This window comes from Parambassis ranga, chromosome 1 (genome assembly GCF_900634625.1).
Source record: "Parambassis ranga chromosome 1, fParRan2.1, whole genome shotgun sequence".
In the NCBI taxonomy this organism is placed as follows: domain Eukaryota; kingdom Metazoa; phylum Chordata; class Actinopteri; family Ambassidae; genus Parambassis; species Parambassis ranga.
In genome coordinates this window covers 6,615,807-6,631,567 of record NC_041022.1, presented here as the reverse complement: position 1 = coordinate 6,631,567, position 15,761 = coordinate 6,615,807, and the positions used below count along the sequence as shown (strand labels likewise).

The window sequence follows — 15,761 nt, the reverse complement described above, 5'->3', positions numbered from 1 at the left end:
CATCATTCTCACAGCATGCTTTTAAATCTCTGCAGTGAATCTTTGAAGTAAGTCATTGTTTTCATCATGACACCTTTTTCATGGTTTTTCTTCACAGCTGCTCTGAGCTGTGTGACAGATGCAGCAGTGATCCATGTGTCTGGATATGAGGGGAGTGATGTCCATGTTTCCTGCTCCTATGATCAGGGTTATGAGTTTTATGAGAAGTACCTGTGCAGGAACGACTGTGGAGACAGTGATGTTCTTATTACAACATCAGAAACAAAGAAGAACAAATACTCCATCTATGATGACAAAAGAACAAGAAAATTCACAGTGACCATCTCTGATCTTCAACACAAGGATGCTGGAAAATACTGGTGTGGAGTGACGAGGGCTGGGAAGGATATCTATACTGAAGTCAGCGTGTCTGTAGTGGCAGGTAAGTCAGAATTTACCACACATGAAAATAAAATCGAAGGAACAAATGAGATAGATTGAAAACAGAGTGTTTTTAGTCTTTTTCTGAACTTGATTATCTTCCTGACAGACAGCTGCTGTGACAGTGTGACTAAAATCCAAAGTTATGATGGAGGTTCAGTGTCCATCAGCTGCCCATATGAGTCTGTGGACCAGAACAACCTGAAGTACATCTGCAGAGGAAACCAGCCCTCCACATGTCTGCAGCAGGCTGTGGTCACCCCTGACAGCAAACAAACCACACAGTTCACACTGACTGATGACAGGAAGTCACAATTCACAGTGACTATTTCTAATCTGACCCAAAAGGATTCTGGGTCGTACCTTTGTGGTGTCCATAGAAACACTGGACTGGATGTTTTCTCTGCTGTTGAGCTGGAAGTCACAGGTGAGGGTTATACATCATGCTGTTGTAGTAAAACTGTTTTTTTTTAAATATAGTAATTAACACATTGGTAGGATAACAGAACTCTTGAAACATGCATGCAAGCTTTTAATGACCTATAGGCTGCACTACTATTCTTAAATCATGACAGCCGTGGATGTTAAGCTTCTGTCCGGACATTGATTTGACTAATTCGGCAGTTTTTTTTAATTCAACCCTGCATTATTGGGGATATAGAGCCTACAGATAAAGACAGGGTAGCAGCTACAAGTACCAGGTAGAGGTCTAAGCTTGCTCAAAATACTGTGCGACTGGATAACATCCATGGGTTCCCAGGACATATCTGAACAATTGACGGTTAGCTGACAACTGAAGTAACATCAGTAGCTAGCTCACTAACCATCAGTGTTGCACAGGACTAATACAGCACTTTGTCAATCATTGGTATCATGCATCACATTAGCTTGTGAAGTAATATAACAAGCTAGCAAACTATCACTTTGTTAAAGGGAAAGACAAGCTAACCTTATCCAGCTAACAGTTTTAGTTACACTGCATTTTAAGTTAATCATAAGGTAAACCACAAAAGCAATCTAGGCTCTAGGAATTAGATGCCATTATTCACTCAGCATAGCTTTCACTGAGGCAAGGTCCATGAAAGTGAATCATTTCCTCTGAATTCTCTCTAAATAGACATTACTCATATGATTTTAATAGAAATCAGCTGACAGGGTTTAAGCAACTCAGTTTTGCTCACCATCTTCTTTTTGAAGACATGTGACATCACACTGAACCAATACAAATAATAGTGAAAAACTATAAATACACATAAATGTGTTTGAATCCTTACTTGTAAAATTTCTAAATAACGTCCCCTTCACTTTCTGACAGAGTGGTGCTGTGTGAGATCCAGCACTGCAAATGGCTTTGTGGGACATCCAGTGACTTTACAGTGTCCTTATCCACCACAACACCATGATAACAGAAAGTTCCTCTGTAAAGGAGACCATCGCAGCACCTGCACAGACATGCCGAGGAGTCAGAGTCGATACACACTGCAAGAAGATGCTTCTTCCAGCTCTTTCTCTGTAACAATCACAGAGCTGGAAGCAGGTGATGCTGGGACATACTGGTGTGGCTCAGACTCACAGTGGAGTGTTGCAAACTACACAAAAATTCATCTGTCAGTAGGTAAGATCAATATCAGTGAGCTCAGGTCTAAGACATGGTGTTTTAATGTGTTACTAAAGGGGACTGTGCTAAAAATAGGAATGAGAGGCCCACAGAAACGAAACCTGTCAAAACCACTCTATCACCTCTGTATCAGGATCTGTGTCAACAGCTAGTTTTAACAAAGGTATAAGCTTCTCTGTCTCATTAGTCATACTTATGTTTTAAGGCATTTTGTGACTTCCCTTAAGAAGTCTGTATTCTCTCTCTTCTCTGGTAGGTTTTTAATTGGCAAAGCGAGGCAGCTGTATTTGCACTGCAAAATTTATCACAATTGTCCATGTTCAAAAGTCGGGAATTAGTTACCAACTAATAATAACTAGTTATTAGTTATATAGAGTCAGGGCCTATCATCATCTGTGAGTTTACTCCAGGTTTTTGTGGCATGAAAGTGAAAGGCTGTTTCACCATGTTAGTTCTCCCTTACTTGTGGCGACCGGCAGGTCTGTGTCAGAGACACACAGTATGTAACTTTTAAACTAATAAGAGATCTATACACAAGCCAGTTCTGTGCAGACAGAGCCGGTGTAGAAATTTTAGAACAGGAATAATGTTATGTGGATGCATCTTGTTAAGTCTTATGACATTAGTGATGGTAAAAGTCTGTTGAAGAACAGAATTTAATATGGCTATGAAAATTTTGGTCCGAGTTCAGGATGACTTAAAGATCATCAATAATACACTCAACAAAAATATAAACGCAACACATTTGTTTTTGCTCCCATGTTTCATGAGATGGACTTGAAGATCTAAACTTCATTCCAGATACACAATATTACCATTCCTCTCAAACATTGTTCACAAATCTGTCTAAATGTGTGATAGTGAGCACTTCTGCTTTGCTGAGATAATCCATCCCACCTCACAGGTGTGCCACATCAAGATGCTGATCTGACATCATGATTAGTGCACAGGTGTACCTCAAACTGCCCACAATAAAAGGCCACCCTGAAATGTGCAGTTTTGTCTCACAGCAAAATGCCACAGATGCCACAAGCATTGAGGGAGCGTGCAATTGGCATGCTGACAGCAGGAATGTCAACCAGATCTGTTGCTCGTGCATTGAATGTTCATTTCTCCACCATAAGCCGTCTCCAAAGGCGTTTCAGAGAATATGGCAGTACATCCAACCGGCCTCACAACCGCAGACCACGAGTAACCACACCAGCCCAGGACCTCCACATCCAGCAGGTTCACCTCCGAGATCGTCTGAGACCAGCCACTCAGACAGCTGCTGAAACAATTGGTTTGCATAACCAAACAATTTCTGCACAAACTGTCAGAAACCGTCTCAGGGAAGCTCAACTGCATGCTCGTCGTCCTCATCGGGGTCTTAACCTGACTCCAGATCGTCGCCGTAACAGACTTGAGTGGGCAAATGCTCACATTCGATGGCGTCTAGCACGTTGGAGAGGTGTTCTCTTCACGGATGAATCTTGGTTTACATTGTTCAGGGCAGATGGCAGACAACGTGTGTGGCGTCGTGTGGGTGAGCGTTTGCTGATGTCAGTTTGCTGATGTCAATGTTGTGGATCGAGTGGCCCATGGTGGTGGTGGGGTCATGGTATAGGCAGGCATCTGTTATGGACGAAGAACACAGGTGCATTTTATTGATGGCATTTTGAATGCACAGAGATACCGTGATGAGATCCTGAGGCCCATTGTTGTGCCATACATCCATGAACATCACCTCATGTTTCAGCAAGATAATGCACGGCCCCATGTTGCAAGGATCTGTACACAATTCTTGGAAGCTGAAAATGTCCCAGTTCTTGCATGGCCAGCATACTCACCGGACATGTCACCCATTGAACATGTTTGGGATGTGCTTGACCGGCGTATACGACAGTGTGCACCAGTTCCCACTAATATCCAGCAACTTCGCACAGCCATTGAAGAGGAGTGGACCAACATTCCACAGGCCACAATAGACAATCTGATAAACTCTATGCGAAGAAGATGTGTTGCACTGCATGAGGCAAATGGTGGTCACACCAGATACTGACTGGTTCTGAGTCCCCAGACCGCCAATAAAGCAGAAACAAAATGCACATTTCAGGGTGGCCTTTTATTGTGGGCAGTTTAAGGTACACCTGTGCACTAATCATGATGTCAGATCAGCATCTTGATGTGGCACACCTGTGAGGTGGGATGGATTATCTCAGCAAAGCAGAAGTGCTCACTATCACACATTTAGACAGATTTGTGAACAATGTTTGAGAGGAATGGTAATATTGTGTATCTGGAATGAAGTTTAGATCTTCAAGTCCATCTCATGAAACATGGGAGCAAAAACAAAAGTGTTGCGTTTATATTTTTGTTGAGTGTATATTTGAGCATAGCCACTAGCCACTTCCTGCTGCAAGATAAATGATCACATCCGTTTTTGATAAAGATGATTGACATTCACAGGTATAATTTTAGTGGTGTGACTATACTGCTATTGACAATGTGACAGTGTGCAAAAGCAGCTATTGGTTGAAGTCTGCAGATATGTTTTCATAACACCCCCCCCTCTCCCCTGCCGCCTGTTAACTGCTATGTGTGATAAAGTGTCTACATTAGAATGTGTAATTTTCTCTGACAGTCTTTCCACAGCACACCAGCACTGTGATCCCTTCCATCTCTGTGGAAATAACCGTAACACAAACCCATGGGAAACCTTTTAAAGGTACATGTATGTCTTTAAGGGTGGTGTTAATGTTAAATTCATGTTAAACATTCATTGTGGTTACACTTGATAGTTTATGAAGCGGCACTTCTAATCAACTTCTGCATTTAATACCCAAAAGTATACTGTTACTGTGGTCTGTTATGAAATAACACCCCCACTGTTTCTGTTTTTTCAGATGGCGTGTGGCTCTATGTGGCTGCTGGTGTACCTGCCGTGCTGCTCATACTGATAGTAATTTCCATGGTCACAGTCTGCAAGTACAAATGCTACAGAGTGCAAGGTATAGTTTTCATTCATATGCACGCGCAGGACAGTGCATGAAACCAAAGCTTAACCATGAATTATCGCTGTATGTTTTCAGAACCTGAGGTCACAAGTGGCAGATCCGGGCCAAGCGGGGCACACTGTGCAGCAGATGTAAGCAAAACCAAAACATAAAGTGTTCATAGCTGACAACAGAACTTTCCATGTTTATCCCACATCTCATTTAGAATATAGTGGAGATAATAACTTACTGACAAATGTAATATTAGTCGGGCTTACGTCACAAGTTACACTGCTGATCAAAATCTTAGAACCCAGAGGAAAAATGACAAGTATTCAAATTTTGCTCTGGTGGATTGAAACCAGGCTGCAAGTTAGAGCTTCAAGATGCAAAAACAGAAGATTAAGATAAGGAAACCCTTTATTTATCCCACAATAGGGAAAGTGCATCAATGCAACAGCGCAGATACAGCAGTAGCAAAAATAGGATAAGATAAAAATGAAAGATACAGTATACAGTAAAACTGCCAGCAAAGATACAGAAGAGAAAAACAATTTTTAGTAGCCAAGTTATTTTATATTTGTATTTCATCGAAACTGAAAGAGGCTGGTCAGCATGCCTATGCAAATTTTTGAAGTGATCGGCAACAGTGGTGGGGCTATTAACTACTGAGATCTGTTTTCACAGTTTTTATTTCTGTTTTTCACTTTTAAAGGTTTTGATCAGTTGCTGGACCGCCTCTTTTAGTTCCGGTAAAATGAAAATAAATTAGCCACTACATTTTGATTGTCTCCTACTCCTGTTTCTGCTTTTTGAAGTTCTACTCAAAACTGGTGCTCGATCCACCACAGCAACATTCGAATACTGTTTCCTTGATCCTAGGTTTTTGTTATTTTAGTTTTTTTGTTTGAATAAACACCAAGTGTCCTCATAAGTGTGTGTTCTTTTTTTTAGGTTTATGCAAATAAAGAAGCAATCATGTACTCAAAGCAGAGGACTGGACAGGAGAGTGCCTGTGACCACACTGATGCAGATGAAGACCAGCCAGACTATGAAAACTTCACAGTAACAGAAGAAATCTACTGTAATCAAAACTTCCACAAAGCCAATAATGTATGAAAGACTTCAGAATTTCAGTACATTTTAATTGCTTGTGTTTATATAACTATAGAACAGAATAGAATATACTTTATTAATCCCTTTGGGAAGGTCCCTTGGGGAAATTTGGGATCTGCACTCTATCTATGAAACTGTGGAAAGGAAAACTTTTGGGAAGAGCAGATAAAATACAAGATCCTGTAAATGATATGAATGTATGATTTCTTCAACTCCTGTGGACTTTCTCTAATATATATTTGTACTTATGATCGTTGTGTAGTATTCATGAATCAAAAATCTGCACTCTGCATATGAAGATATGGGTCATCTCTCTCTTTCTATAAATAGTCCAGAAAGTCAGTACAGTTCTGCTTGTAATGTGCTTTTCAAGGTGTTCACTCTGTATTTTTTTAAATTGTATGATGCTTTATAAACAATGACAAATAAGCACCATCTAGACTCTTTTTGCCCCAGGTCATATTTTATAACAGTAGCAGTGGCTTCATCAGTAAAGAGGTAAAATGTCTTGATTGACAGCATCTAGAAGCAAACAATTAAGGCAACACTGAAAAGAAAACCTCCCTGTTTAAGAAACCTGGGCTGGAACCTGGCTTAGAAGGGGGGGGGCATCCTGCTGATGGTCAGTTGGATGATAGAAGGAGTCAGAAGTTATCAAGAAGTTAATATTTCCACTTTGAGACACTTTTAGTTTAGATAAAGAGGAATCTTTGGCCAGCATTTGGGCCACTTTAGGGCCACATACACAATATAGTGTAAAGAAAAACAAACCTTAGCCAAAGGGATTTTGAGCCACATTTGCTCTTTTACATGTTTGCTCACATCTATTTCATCAGAGCCAGATGAAGGCCATCGGTGCAGTATCAATGCCAGAAGTGGGCACATCCACTGGCTATCTGGTTAGTCTGTTAGTTTCTCATAAGAGCTCTACACTTCCTGCAAACAACTAGTCTGACAGGTGTCACACTGCACCCTCTGCTGGTACTGTTTAAACATTACACTCAGTACAGACACCGTTGATGCTGCAGTGCTATATGTAGACTAAAACTCAAACTGCCTGCCATCCAATGTGTAAGCCACCACTTACACAGTCACTTTAAAACAAGCACTGCATTGCTCATGTCTAGTTGTGGTTGTGTCTGCACTTTGGCCCTCCTTCAATACAACAGGAAGTTACACAGCCAGAAAGACCACCACAAGCACACACAGAAACGGAAGCAAAGCAGCTTCACTCTGCTGGAGGTGATTCAGAGATAACACCATGAGTTCACAGGTAAGATCATCATATTCTCATGTACACCCTAAAACATGAGCTAAATATATACAATGACTGAAGACTTAATGTACATTTTATCAAACAGAAACATATCGTATCTAAAAAACAGAATAATGTTACAAAGTTTGATAGTAACAACATCTAATGTATGATAATCGTATATGGCAAAACAAGAGAGATGTGTCGGCGCCGTTACATCATCTGACGGCACAGAACTGCTTCTTATTCTTTGTCAATAGTGTACATAAGAGGATGACCAGCACTGTAAAAAAATAATTTGAGTTCTGAGTTTTTCTAGAATTCTAGAATTCTGAGAAAAAAAGTCAAACATTCTGTGTTGCTGCATTTTCAGTTCTTATTTTTTAGTGTTCATTTGAACACATGTGGGGACTAAAAAATGTACTCAATCGATATTTTTTTAAATATTTGCTTTAGTTTCTGCATTTTTTTATTAAAAAGGTGAAGATGAAGATCCCTCAAAACCTGCTCTTCATCTTCTGCAGTAAGTAAAATTAAAGTAACGGTATGTGTGTGGTGGACATCCCCAAATATTTTGGTCTTAACACAGCTTTAATTATCTCTTGATAATTTATCTCTTTCTTCAGTTTCTCTGACATGTGTGACAGATGCAGCAGAGGTGATCCATGTGTCTGGATATGAGGGGAGTGCTGTCCGTGTTTCTTGTAATTACAGTCAAGGTTATGAGTTTTATGAGAAGTACATGTGCAAAAACGGCTGTGGAGGCAGTGATGTTATTATTACAACATCAGAAACAAAGAAGAACAAATACTCCATCAATGATGACAAAAAGGCCCAAACCTTCACAGTGACCATCTCTGATCTTCAATACAAGGATGCTGGGAAATACAGGTGTGGAGTGGTCGAGGGTGGAAGCAACATCGGTACTGAAGTTAGAGTGGATGTTTTTCCAGGTGAATAAACCAAATGACTATTATTCTTCTAATGCCTGTAGAAGTCTATCAAAAAGTTATTCTGTGGCTGGTTTCTGATGGTGATTATCTTCCTGACAGACAGCTGCTGTCACAGTGTGACTAAAATCCAAAGCTATGATGGAGGTTCAGTGTCCATCAGCTGTCCATATGAGTCTGTGTACCAGAACAACCTGAAGTACATCTGCAGAGGAAACCAGCCCTCCACATGTCTGCAGCAGGCTGTGGTCATCTCTGACAGCAAACAAACCACACAGTTCACACTGACTGATGACAGGAAGTCACAATTCACAGTGACCATCACCAATCTGACCCAAAAGGATTCTGGGTCATACCTTTGTGGTGTCCATAGAAACACTGGACTGGATGTTTTCTCTGCTGTTGAGCTGGAAGTCACAGGTGAGAGGTCACAGTGACACACTTTACAATTGAAACCTTTAAACAGTTGGGTTTTTTTCCCCTCATGGAGCAACACTGTGAAATGCAGCACTGTGTAACCTGACACACACAGTCAATCGCATCACATCACACCACAAACTTCCTGCACAAACCACTGACATTTGTGTGTATAAGCAACTTTTGTATTAATAAAAAAGTCTCTTTACTGGCATGGTTCAGAATCTCCATGTGAACATAGGATTACTTGCATTTTTCCAGGTTCTGTGATTACAGTGAGGTCTTTCACCATCGAGGCAACATCAAGGCCTCATTGTGAGGTAGAATAGGTTCATCTGTAAGCAAGAGAAATGGCCCTAACAGACTTTGACAGGCCCTTTAAGGTGCAGCTCTGGAAACAACTGATCAGTTTTCTAGAAATCAGCTGTTCCATCACCCTTTACATATTTAGGAGGAGCAACAGTTGTAGACATGGCTGTAAAATGGAGTAAGACTATGTTAATATGTCACATGACTGACACAAAAACAGGCTTGCCTTAATGCGTTGCCTGAGCTACACAGGTATAGGTTAGTGCAACCAGGAAGTAAATTATTAACAGTCTGTGTAACAGTGTGAGTGTGTGAATTCTCACAAAGAAACAGAAACATGGCATACAATTGTGGGTGTACATTTGGTTCTGCTTATTTGTCTTTTCAGATGTGACATACCAGGATTATATTCTGCCTGCAGCTCTAACTCCGCTCCTGATTATAACATTAGTCCTTGTTATGGTTTTGATAAACAAAATCTGCAAACTAAAAGGTACATTTACACACAACAAACACACACACACTCAGATCAGCTGTAAAGTCTTTGTTGGTTTCTTTCAGGTGTCTGTAGAGGGGAAAGGAGGACGTTTAATCATGTAAGTAAACACAGACTAATCGATTCCTCTGGTATGGTAGCCTTTTGACACTAGCTTGTGCTGGAGCCACTTAACACAGAATAGGGTCATCACTCCACTGAAATCACAGTGGATGGTTTTAGTTAAAGTGTGTATCCTCTGACTGCACACCCCAATGCTTCTTTAATAGCAGACCACTGAGCAAACAACACTGTAAGACTACTCTGGCCTAAAACTTTGGTCCAGTCATTGAATCAAGTCACCTCTTGGACCCGATGTGCACCACAGTGTACCACCATTACGGCATTAACATAATGTGTTCCTTGTTTTTCTTAAGATTTATGCAAACCAAGATGTTGTAATGCGGTCAAAGCAGAAACAGAAAAGTGCCTGTTAATATGACAATGCAGATGGGGAGCTACCTCACGAGGAAAATGTAAGAGACATGTGCCATAAACTTTTTTCTACATTTACACAAATGTACTACATCTAATCAAAAACTGCTCAACTTTCAGCTTCCTCTTCACACAAACTCTGGCTTGAAATATTGGCTGACAGAATACATAAGGATCTAATGAACGATGCAGCCTGCCTGTAGTGCTTCCTTGTTATTGCTTTTAGCCTGGCAGCTAGGCCAGCCAGCACCCCTTATCTGGTTTCAATCAGACTCACACAATGCCTATAAAGACTGTACGAACAGCTGCACTGACTTCAGCTCTGCATTACACTGTTCACTGGGATCACTTGGCATTCCTCCTGCCCAGTGCCAAAGAACCAACTCCCCTAGGCTGAGGTGGTTATCCACAACCACTGGACAGGATTTTATTTTTGAATCTGTGCGGCTGTACAGGTCATGTTTGTGTGTATTTTTTAATGGGACAGTGTTGACAAAGTTGAAGCACACACACATCAACATTTATATGCCCCATGTCATCACAGCCAAGACAGCACTAATGATCGCAATAATTGACCCGCCATTCGCTTTTGTAGAGAACTCTAAAAGTATCAGATTGGGACTTGATATTGGCAGATAATCAAAATCAAATGAGGCAAAAAAAAAATGATCGGAACATCCCTAGCGACAGATATCCTAAAGAAAAATCCTGGACAATTTTTGGAAATTTGCAATGCACACTGGTCCCAGTGCAAGTGGCAGACACCACACGTCCTGTTTATACACTCCAGATCATTGTTGATCATAAATCAACAATGTTCATACACCACAGGGTGAAATGTATATGGCCTTGCTGTTGAAAGGCTTGTGTGCACACATTCTGGGACTAGTGTACACACTGGACCTCATAGAGGCAAGAGCTACAGGACAGTCTTGTCCTGACGACCTACTGACTGCTGTTACACTGTAGTAGGTAAGCAGTCTCAGCACAGCAAACGATTTGTATAATTGAAAATATGACGTATAAATGGCGTTGTATAAAAAAATCCTCCAAACTTTGTGAGTATACACACTGCTTCAGCATTGTTAGCTTGCCACAATTTAATGGCTTGAAACGAAACTTCTGCACCAGCATAGCACACAGTTCCTATGACAGGGCTGCACAGTTTTAACCCTATAAACTCAAGGTTGTCGCTGCTGTGTAGGCCACAGCTTTAACCTGTTCAATTTATGTTATCTTAAAGTTTATTTAGCTTAACAAGGTAACACACCTGACAACAATTAAGCAACAATTAAGCATTAGCGGCTAACGTAGCTTGCAATCAAGTTATCACTAACCTTTAAGTGAGAGATACAGCTTCCCTTTGAAGTTTGGAACACATCATTCCGTCCCACTCACTGTGGAGCTCCCGCATCTGATGTCCTCACCTGTGGTAGATAAAATTCCCGTAAAGATGTGTGAAGCTCCTGGAAACTAAAACTTCTTCGTAAATGTAAAATGTCGGCGAATCTTGATTTGTGCATGACAAGCCACTAACATGCGAACTGTGTACACAATTTAATGACTTCAAATGAAGCGCCATCAGCTACGACAAAACTAGCAGCTCCTGTGAGGGAGGAACGCAAGAGCTACTGCTAATTACTCATTAGCATAAGCAACGTGATGACGTTGCATGCGTGGCCATACGCACAACTTCCAGGACATAAAATACAAGGAAATAGAATAAAAAGATAAATAAATTATTAGTTATTGATCCCACCATCAGGTGAATTCAGCAGGAAAACAAAATAAAGATAAATTATAATTTAAAATGCAATGAAAAATAAATAGAAAACATAAAATAAAAAATTAAAATACCATTTCAGTAATACGTTAAATTAAAATAACATTTCACTTATACATTACATAATTACATAAAAATAAATTTAAAAAAAATGTGATGAGAACATATAAACTCTGAAAGATAACATTATATTACAAAAACATATATATATATATATATATATATATATATATATTAAAGGGAAATATACTGCCTCCCAGTGGTGAAAAACTATGATGTCTCTTTCAGAAGTGTCCCTATACATATATATGTATACACACACACACAAACACACACACACACATATATATATATATATATATATGTGTGTGTGTGTGTATATATATCTATATATATATATATATATATACACACACAGAGAGAAATTGCGATTACTATATATATGAATATGTATATATATATATATATATATATATATATATATATATATATGTCACACACAGGAGTAACATCAGACCTCTTTTATTTCAATCTCAGACAACGACATGTGTCTTTAGGTACATTGTGGTTTTGGTTAATAATAACATAAGAGGTTTAAGAGCTTCAGACTTTTACTCCATTGCTAGTAAGAAGAAAGTGACCATCATTGGTCACGGTCAGATGCGACGTCAGGTTGGGGCTGCGTCGTTGTGTGTAGGTGCCAGTTCTCCAGACAGGACTGTATTGTTTTGTGTACATCACCAGGATTCTGTCCGTCTGCCAAAGGATTGTACAGGGTCGAGCCAACTGTGTTTGTGGCCCAAACCTTTGACCAGCCGTACAGGACAAAGTTTCCATCTTCCTGTAAATGCAGAATAAGACATACTGAAGTCTCATGTTGCTGATAATATTGCAAAGCTGAATTTATACTTGACAGTACTCTGATTAGCTTGTCTGGCAGGTTCCTCATGCTCTTCCTTCTTCCTCATGTATGTTTGTGAAAATACCTGAAATCAAGGTAAAGAATACAGATTACAAAAAGTGCAAGGGAACACATGAGCCCTGGAATGCTGGAATGCTTGAAGATGACAATGAGGAACATTCTGATGCCTGATGGAGCAGGTTTTACTAGGTAGACACAATGATGTGATTATTGTGCAGCAACGTCTGGTGGCTCTCTACTCATCATTTACAAAACTGTTGTGTGTGACAAGACACACACACACACACACACAAACTTCCTTAGATTTCTCCAGTATCATCCTCTCTCCACAGACTCTTTCATAAAACAGTACATTTAATTGTGTTGTTTTTTGTTTGGATTGTTTCCCCTGATTCACTTTTAGTTGTAACCTAGGTCTATTCAGCATCCAAATGCACATGGAGTCAGCTCCAGACATTTTAACTGCTTAATTGATGACAGGTTAACGAGAGAAGAGTCCATGCAGCCTTGTTATTTACTTATTTTATTTAGTTTGCAGCCTCTAAGTCAATTGTCAATTTTTTCAAGGGACAAAAATTTTCTTTTTGTCCCTTGAAAAAGAGGCAGCCGTGTATTAACTCTTCCCCTTGTTTTTTAGCAGTATATACAGTTAGGCCCAGAAATATTTGGCCAGTGACACATCCAAATTGAAGCAAGGTTTAGGAATTACTGCTCTTTAAAGAACACCATGTACCTCCAAGCCAATCACACTTCTGTGAAATCAGCCTGTCCAGTTAGGAAGCAACACTGACTGTGAATCAGTTTCAGCTGCTGATGTACAAATGGGACAGACAACAGGTGCTGCCTGCAACATCTTCCTGCATGAATATTGTTTTCTAACACATACTTGAGCATGAACATTTGATGCATGGGGTGAGCAATAAACAAGGATGAACAAGAAGGAGAAGGAGAACTGCTTCTTACACAGCCTGAGCGGCCTGGCTGTCACGTGACAAAAGAACGAGGACCTGAGGACGAACGAGTCGTGAACTAATCATTTCTGTTTATGCAGCTGCCTGCCATGTGGCGAGAGAAGTGACCGAACCACTCAGTGAGGGGAAACCATCCAAACAAACAAAAACACAATTAAATGTACTGTTTTATGAAAGAGTCTGTGGAGAGAGGATGATGCTGGAGAAATCTAAGGAAGTGTGTGTGTGTGTGTGTGTCTTGTCACACACAACAGTTTTGTAAATTATGAGTAGAGAGCCACCAGATGTTGCTGCACAATAATCACATCATTGTGTCTACCTAGTAAAACCTGCTCCATCAATCTGCAGGCATCAGAATGTTCCTCATTGTCACCTTCAAGCATTCCAGGGGCACAGCATCAGTTTCCCCTGACTCTAAAAATTCCCCAAGGAAGTACAAACAGTTTTTCTCATTGGTGTAGAGGTGTAGTTAGGGGCTCATGTGTTCCCTTGCACTTTTTGTAATCTGTATTCGTTGTCTTTAATTCAGGTTTCTTCACAAACATAAATGAGGAAGAAGGAAGAGCATGAGCAACCTGCCAGACAAGCTGATCAGAGTACTGTCAAGTATAAATTCAGCTTTGCAGTATTATCAGCATCTGCTTCTCTGACAGGAGGACTTCGCAACTACTGGTAAGTGACACAATGGATAAAAAAGATAATGGTAGTTTTTTATTAATTCCACCCATTATTATTTTAACTATTACTGGAGCCGGCTGGACACATGGTACAAATGGATCCATGTGTGGATGATCAGGTTGGCAGCACCACCACTGTCTCATTTTGGGTCAGGAGACACCCTGATGTGTGAAGACTTCGTCCTCCATCTCAGCTCGTTCTGAGTTTAAACACTCAGCTACAGGAGTCACCAGAGAAGAAAGATTTACAGAGTCACAGTTTGTTCCTTTTTCTTGTTAGAATCATGGCAAGGAACTCCATCAGTACTAACCAGGAGCTGTTCAAGGGAGAGACCCTTCTCAGTGGAAATGGACAATACAAAGCTGTCTTCCAGGTAAGGACACAGTTCTTGGTTTTTATTTTTCTGTCATTTCATTCTTCTAGTGTGAATACACGAGAAACACAAGACTTCAGTATGTCTTATTCTGCATTTACAGGAAGATGGAAACTTTGTCCTCTACGGCTGGTCAAAGGTTTGGGCCACAAACACCGGCGGCTCGGCACCGTACAGAATCCTTCTGCAGTCGGACAGAAACCTGGTGATGTACACCCAACAAAGCAGTCCTGTCTGGAGTACTGGCACCTACGTAACCCAACCTCAGCTGACGATGCGTCTGACCGTGACCAATGATGGTCACCTTCTTCTTACTAGCAATGGAGAAAGAGTCTGGAGCTCTTAAACCTCTCATGTTATTATTAACTAAAACCATGATGTACCCAAAGACACATGTCTTCATCTGAGAATGAAATAAAAGAGGTCTGATGTTACTCTTGTGTGTGTGTATATGTAAATATAGTTATTGACTTATATAGTTATATTTAAATATATACTGCTAAAAAAACAAAACAAGGGGAAGAGTTAAAGAACACCATGTAACTCCAAGCCAATCACACTTCTGTGAAATCAGCCTGTCCAGTTAGGAAGCAACACTGACTGTGAATCAGGTTCAGCTGCTGATGTACAAATGGGACAGACAACAGGTGCTGCCTGCAACATCTTCCTGCATGAATATTGTTTTCTAACACATACTCGAGCATGAACATTTGATGCATGGGCTGAGCAATAAACAAGGATGAACAAGAAGGAGAAGGAGAACTGCTTCTTACACAGCCTGAGCGGCCTGGCTGTCACATGACAAAAGAACGAGTACCCGAGGACGAACGAGTCGTGAACTAATCATTTCTGTTTCCTGTCCTGCCAACTGAGCTTATGCAGCTGCCTGCCGTGTGGCGAGAGAAGTGACCGAACCACTCAGTGAGATGACTTTACACCCAAGTGATATAAAAGATTAGTTCATATTGAACAAGATGTTCACAAATGACACATCAATAGATTCT

General features: G+C 40.4%; 3 protein-coding genes across 4 annotated transcripts; all 3 read left to right on the top strand.

Annotated features, from left to right (window-relative positions):
* Nucleotides 1–6,530, top strand: LOC114434778 (polymeric immunoglobulin receptor-like). Its single transcript, XM_028404170.1, has 7 exons — nt 1–421; nt 530–847; nt 1,736–2,035; nt 4,662–4,745; nt 4,924–5,028; nt 5,110–5,165; nt 5,968–6,530. The coding sequence occupies exons 1-7, from the start codon at nt 67–69 to the stop codon at nt 6,130–6,132; spliced, it is 1,383 nt and encodes a 460-aa protein (XP_028259971.1). The 5' UTR covers nt 1–66; the 3' UTR covers nt 6,133–6,530.
* Nucleotides 6,531–7,360: 830 nt separating this feature from the next.
* On the top strand, nt 7,361–14,357 carry LOC114434785 (polymeric immunoglobulin receptor-like). Of its 2 annotated transcripts, none has more exons than XM_028404191.1 (8): nt 7,361–7,402; nt 7,865–7,907; nt 8,011–8,337; nt 8,437–8,754; nt 9,449–9,553; nt 9,622–9,656; nt 9,973–10,071; nt 14,236–14,357. In XM_028404191.1, the coding sequence occupies exons 1-7, from the start codon at nt 7,391–7,393 to the stop codon at nt 10,030–10,032; spliced, it is 900 nt and encodes a 299-aa protein (XP_028259992.1). In that variant the 5' UTR covers nt 7,361–7,390; the 3' UTR covers nt 10,033–10,071; nt 14,236–14,357. The 2 variants fall into 2 exon arrangements, with proteins under 2 accessions (XP_028259992.1, XP_028259984.1); XM_028404183.1 differs by lacking the exon at nt 14,236–14,357 and adding an exon at nt 10,151–10,168.
* LOC114434796 (mannose-specific lectin-like) lies at nt 14,249–15,103 on the top strand. Its single transcript, XM_028404202.1, has 3 exons — nt 14,249–14,378; nt 14,664–14,757; nt 14,861–15,103. Exons 2-3 carry the CDS (start codon nt 14,668–14,670, stop codon nt 15,101–15,103), a joined length of 333 nt encoding a protein of 110 aa, XP_028260003.1. The 5' UTR covers nt 14,249–14,378; nt 14,664–14,667.
* The last annotated feature ends 658 nt before the right edge of the window (nt 15,104–15,761 follow it).

Coding starts and splice junctions, on each gene's coding strand:
- LOC114434778 (XM_028404170.1), top strand. CDS start 67: ATGACACCTTTTTCATGGTTTTTCTTCACAGCTGCTCTGAGCTGTGTG. Junction 848..1,735: donor TGTTGAGCTGGAAGTCACAG/GTGAGGGTTATA, acceptor ACTTTCTGACAG/AGTGGTGCTGTGTGAGATCC. Junction 5,029..5,109: donor CAAATGCTACAGAGTGCAAG/GTATAGTTTTCA, acceptor GTATGTTTTCAG/AACCTGAGGTCACAAGTGGC.
- LOC114434785 (XM_028404191.1), top strand. Junction 8,755..9,448: donor TGTTGAGCTGGAAGTCACAG/GTGAGAGGTCAC, acceptor TTGTCTTTTCAG/ATGTGACATACCAGGATTAT. Junction 9,657..9,972: donor AAAGGAGGACGTTTAATCAT/GTAAGTAAACAC, acceptor GTTTTTCTTAAG/ATTTATGCAAACCAAGATGT.
- LOC114434796 (XM_028404202.1), top strand. CDS start 14,668: ATGGCAAGGAACTCCATCAGTACTAACCAGGAGCTGTTCAAGGGAGAG. Junction 14,758..14,860: donor AATACAAAGCTGTCTTCCAG/GTAAGGACACAG, acceptor CTGCATTTACAG/GAAGATGGAAACTTTGTCCT.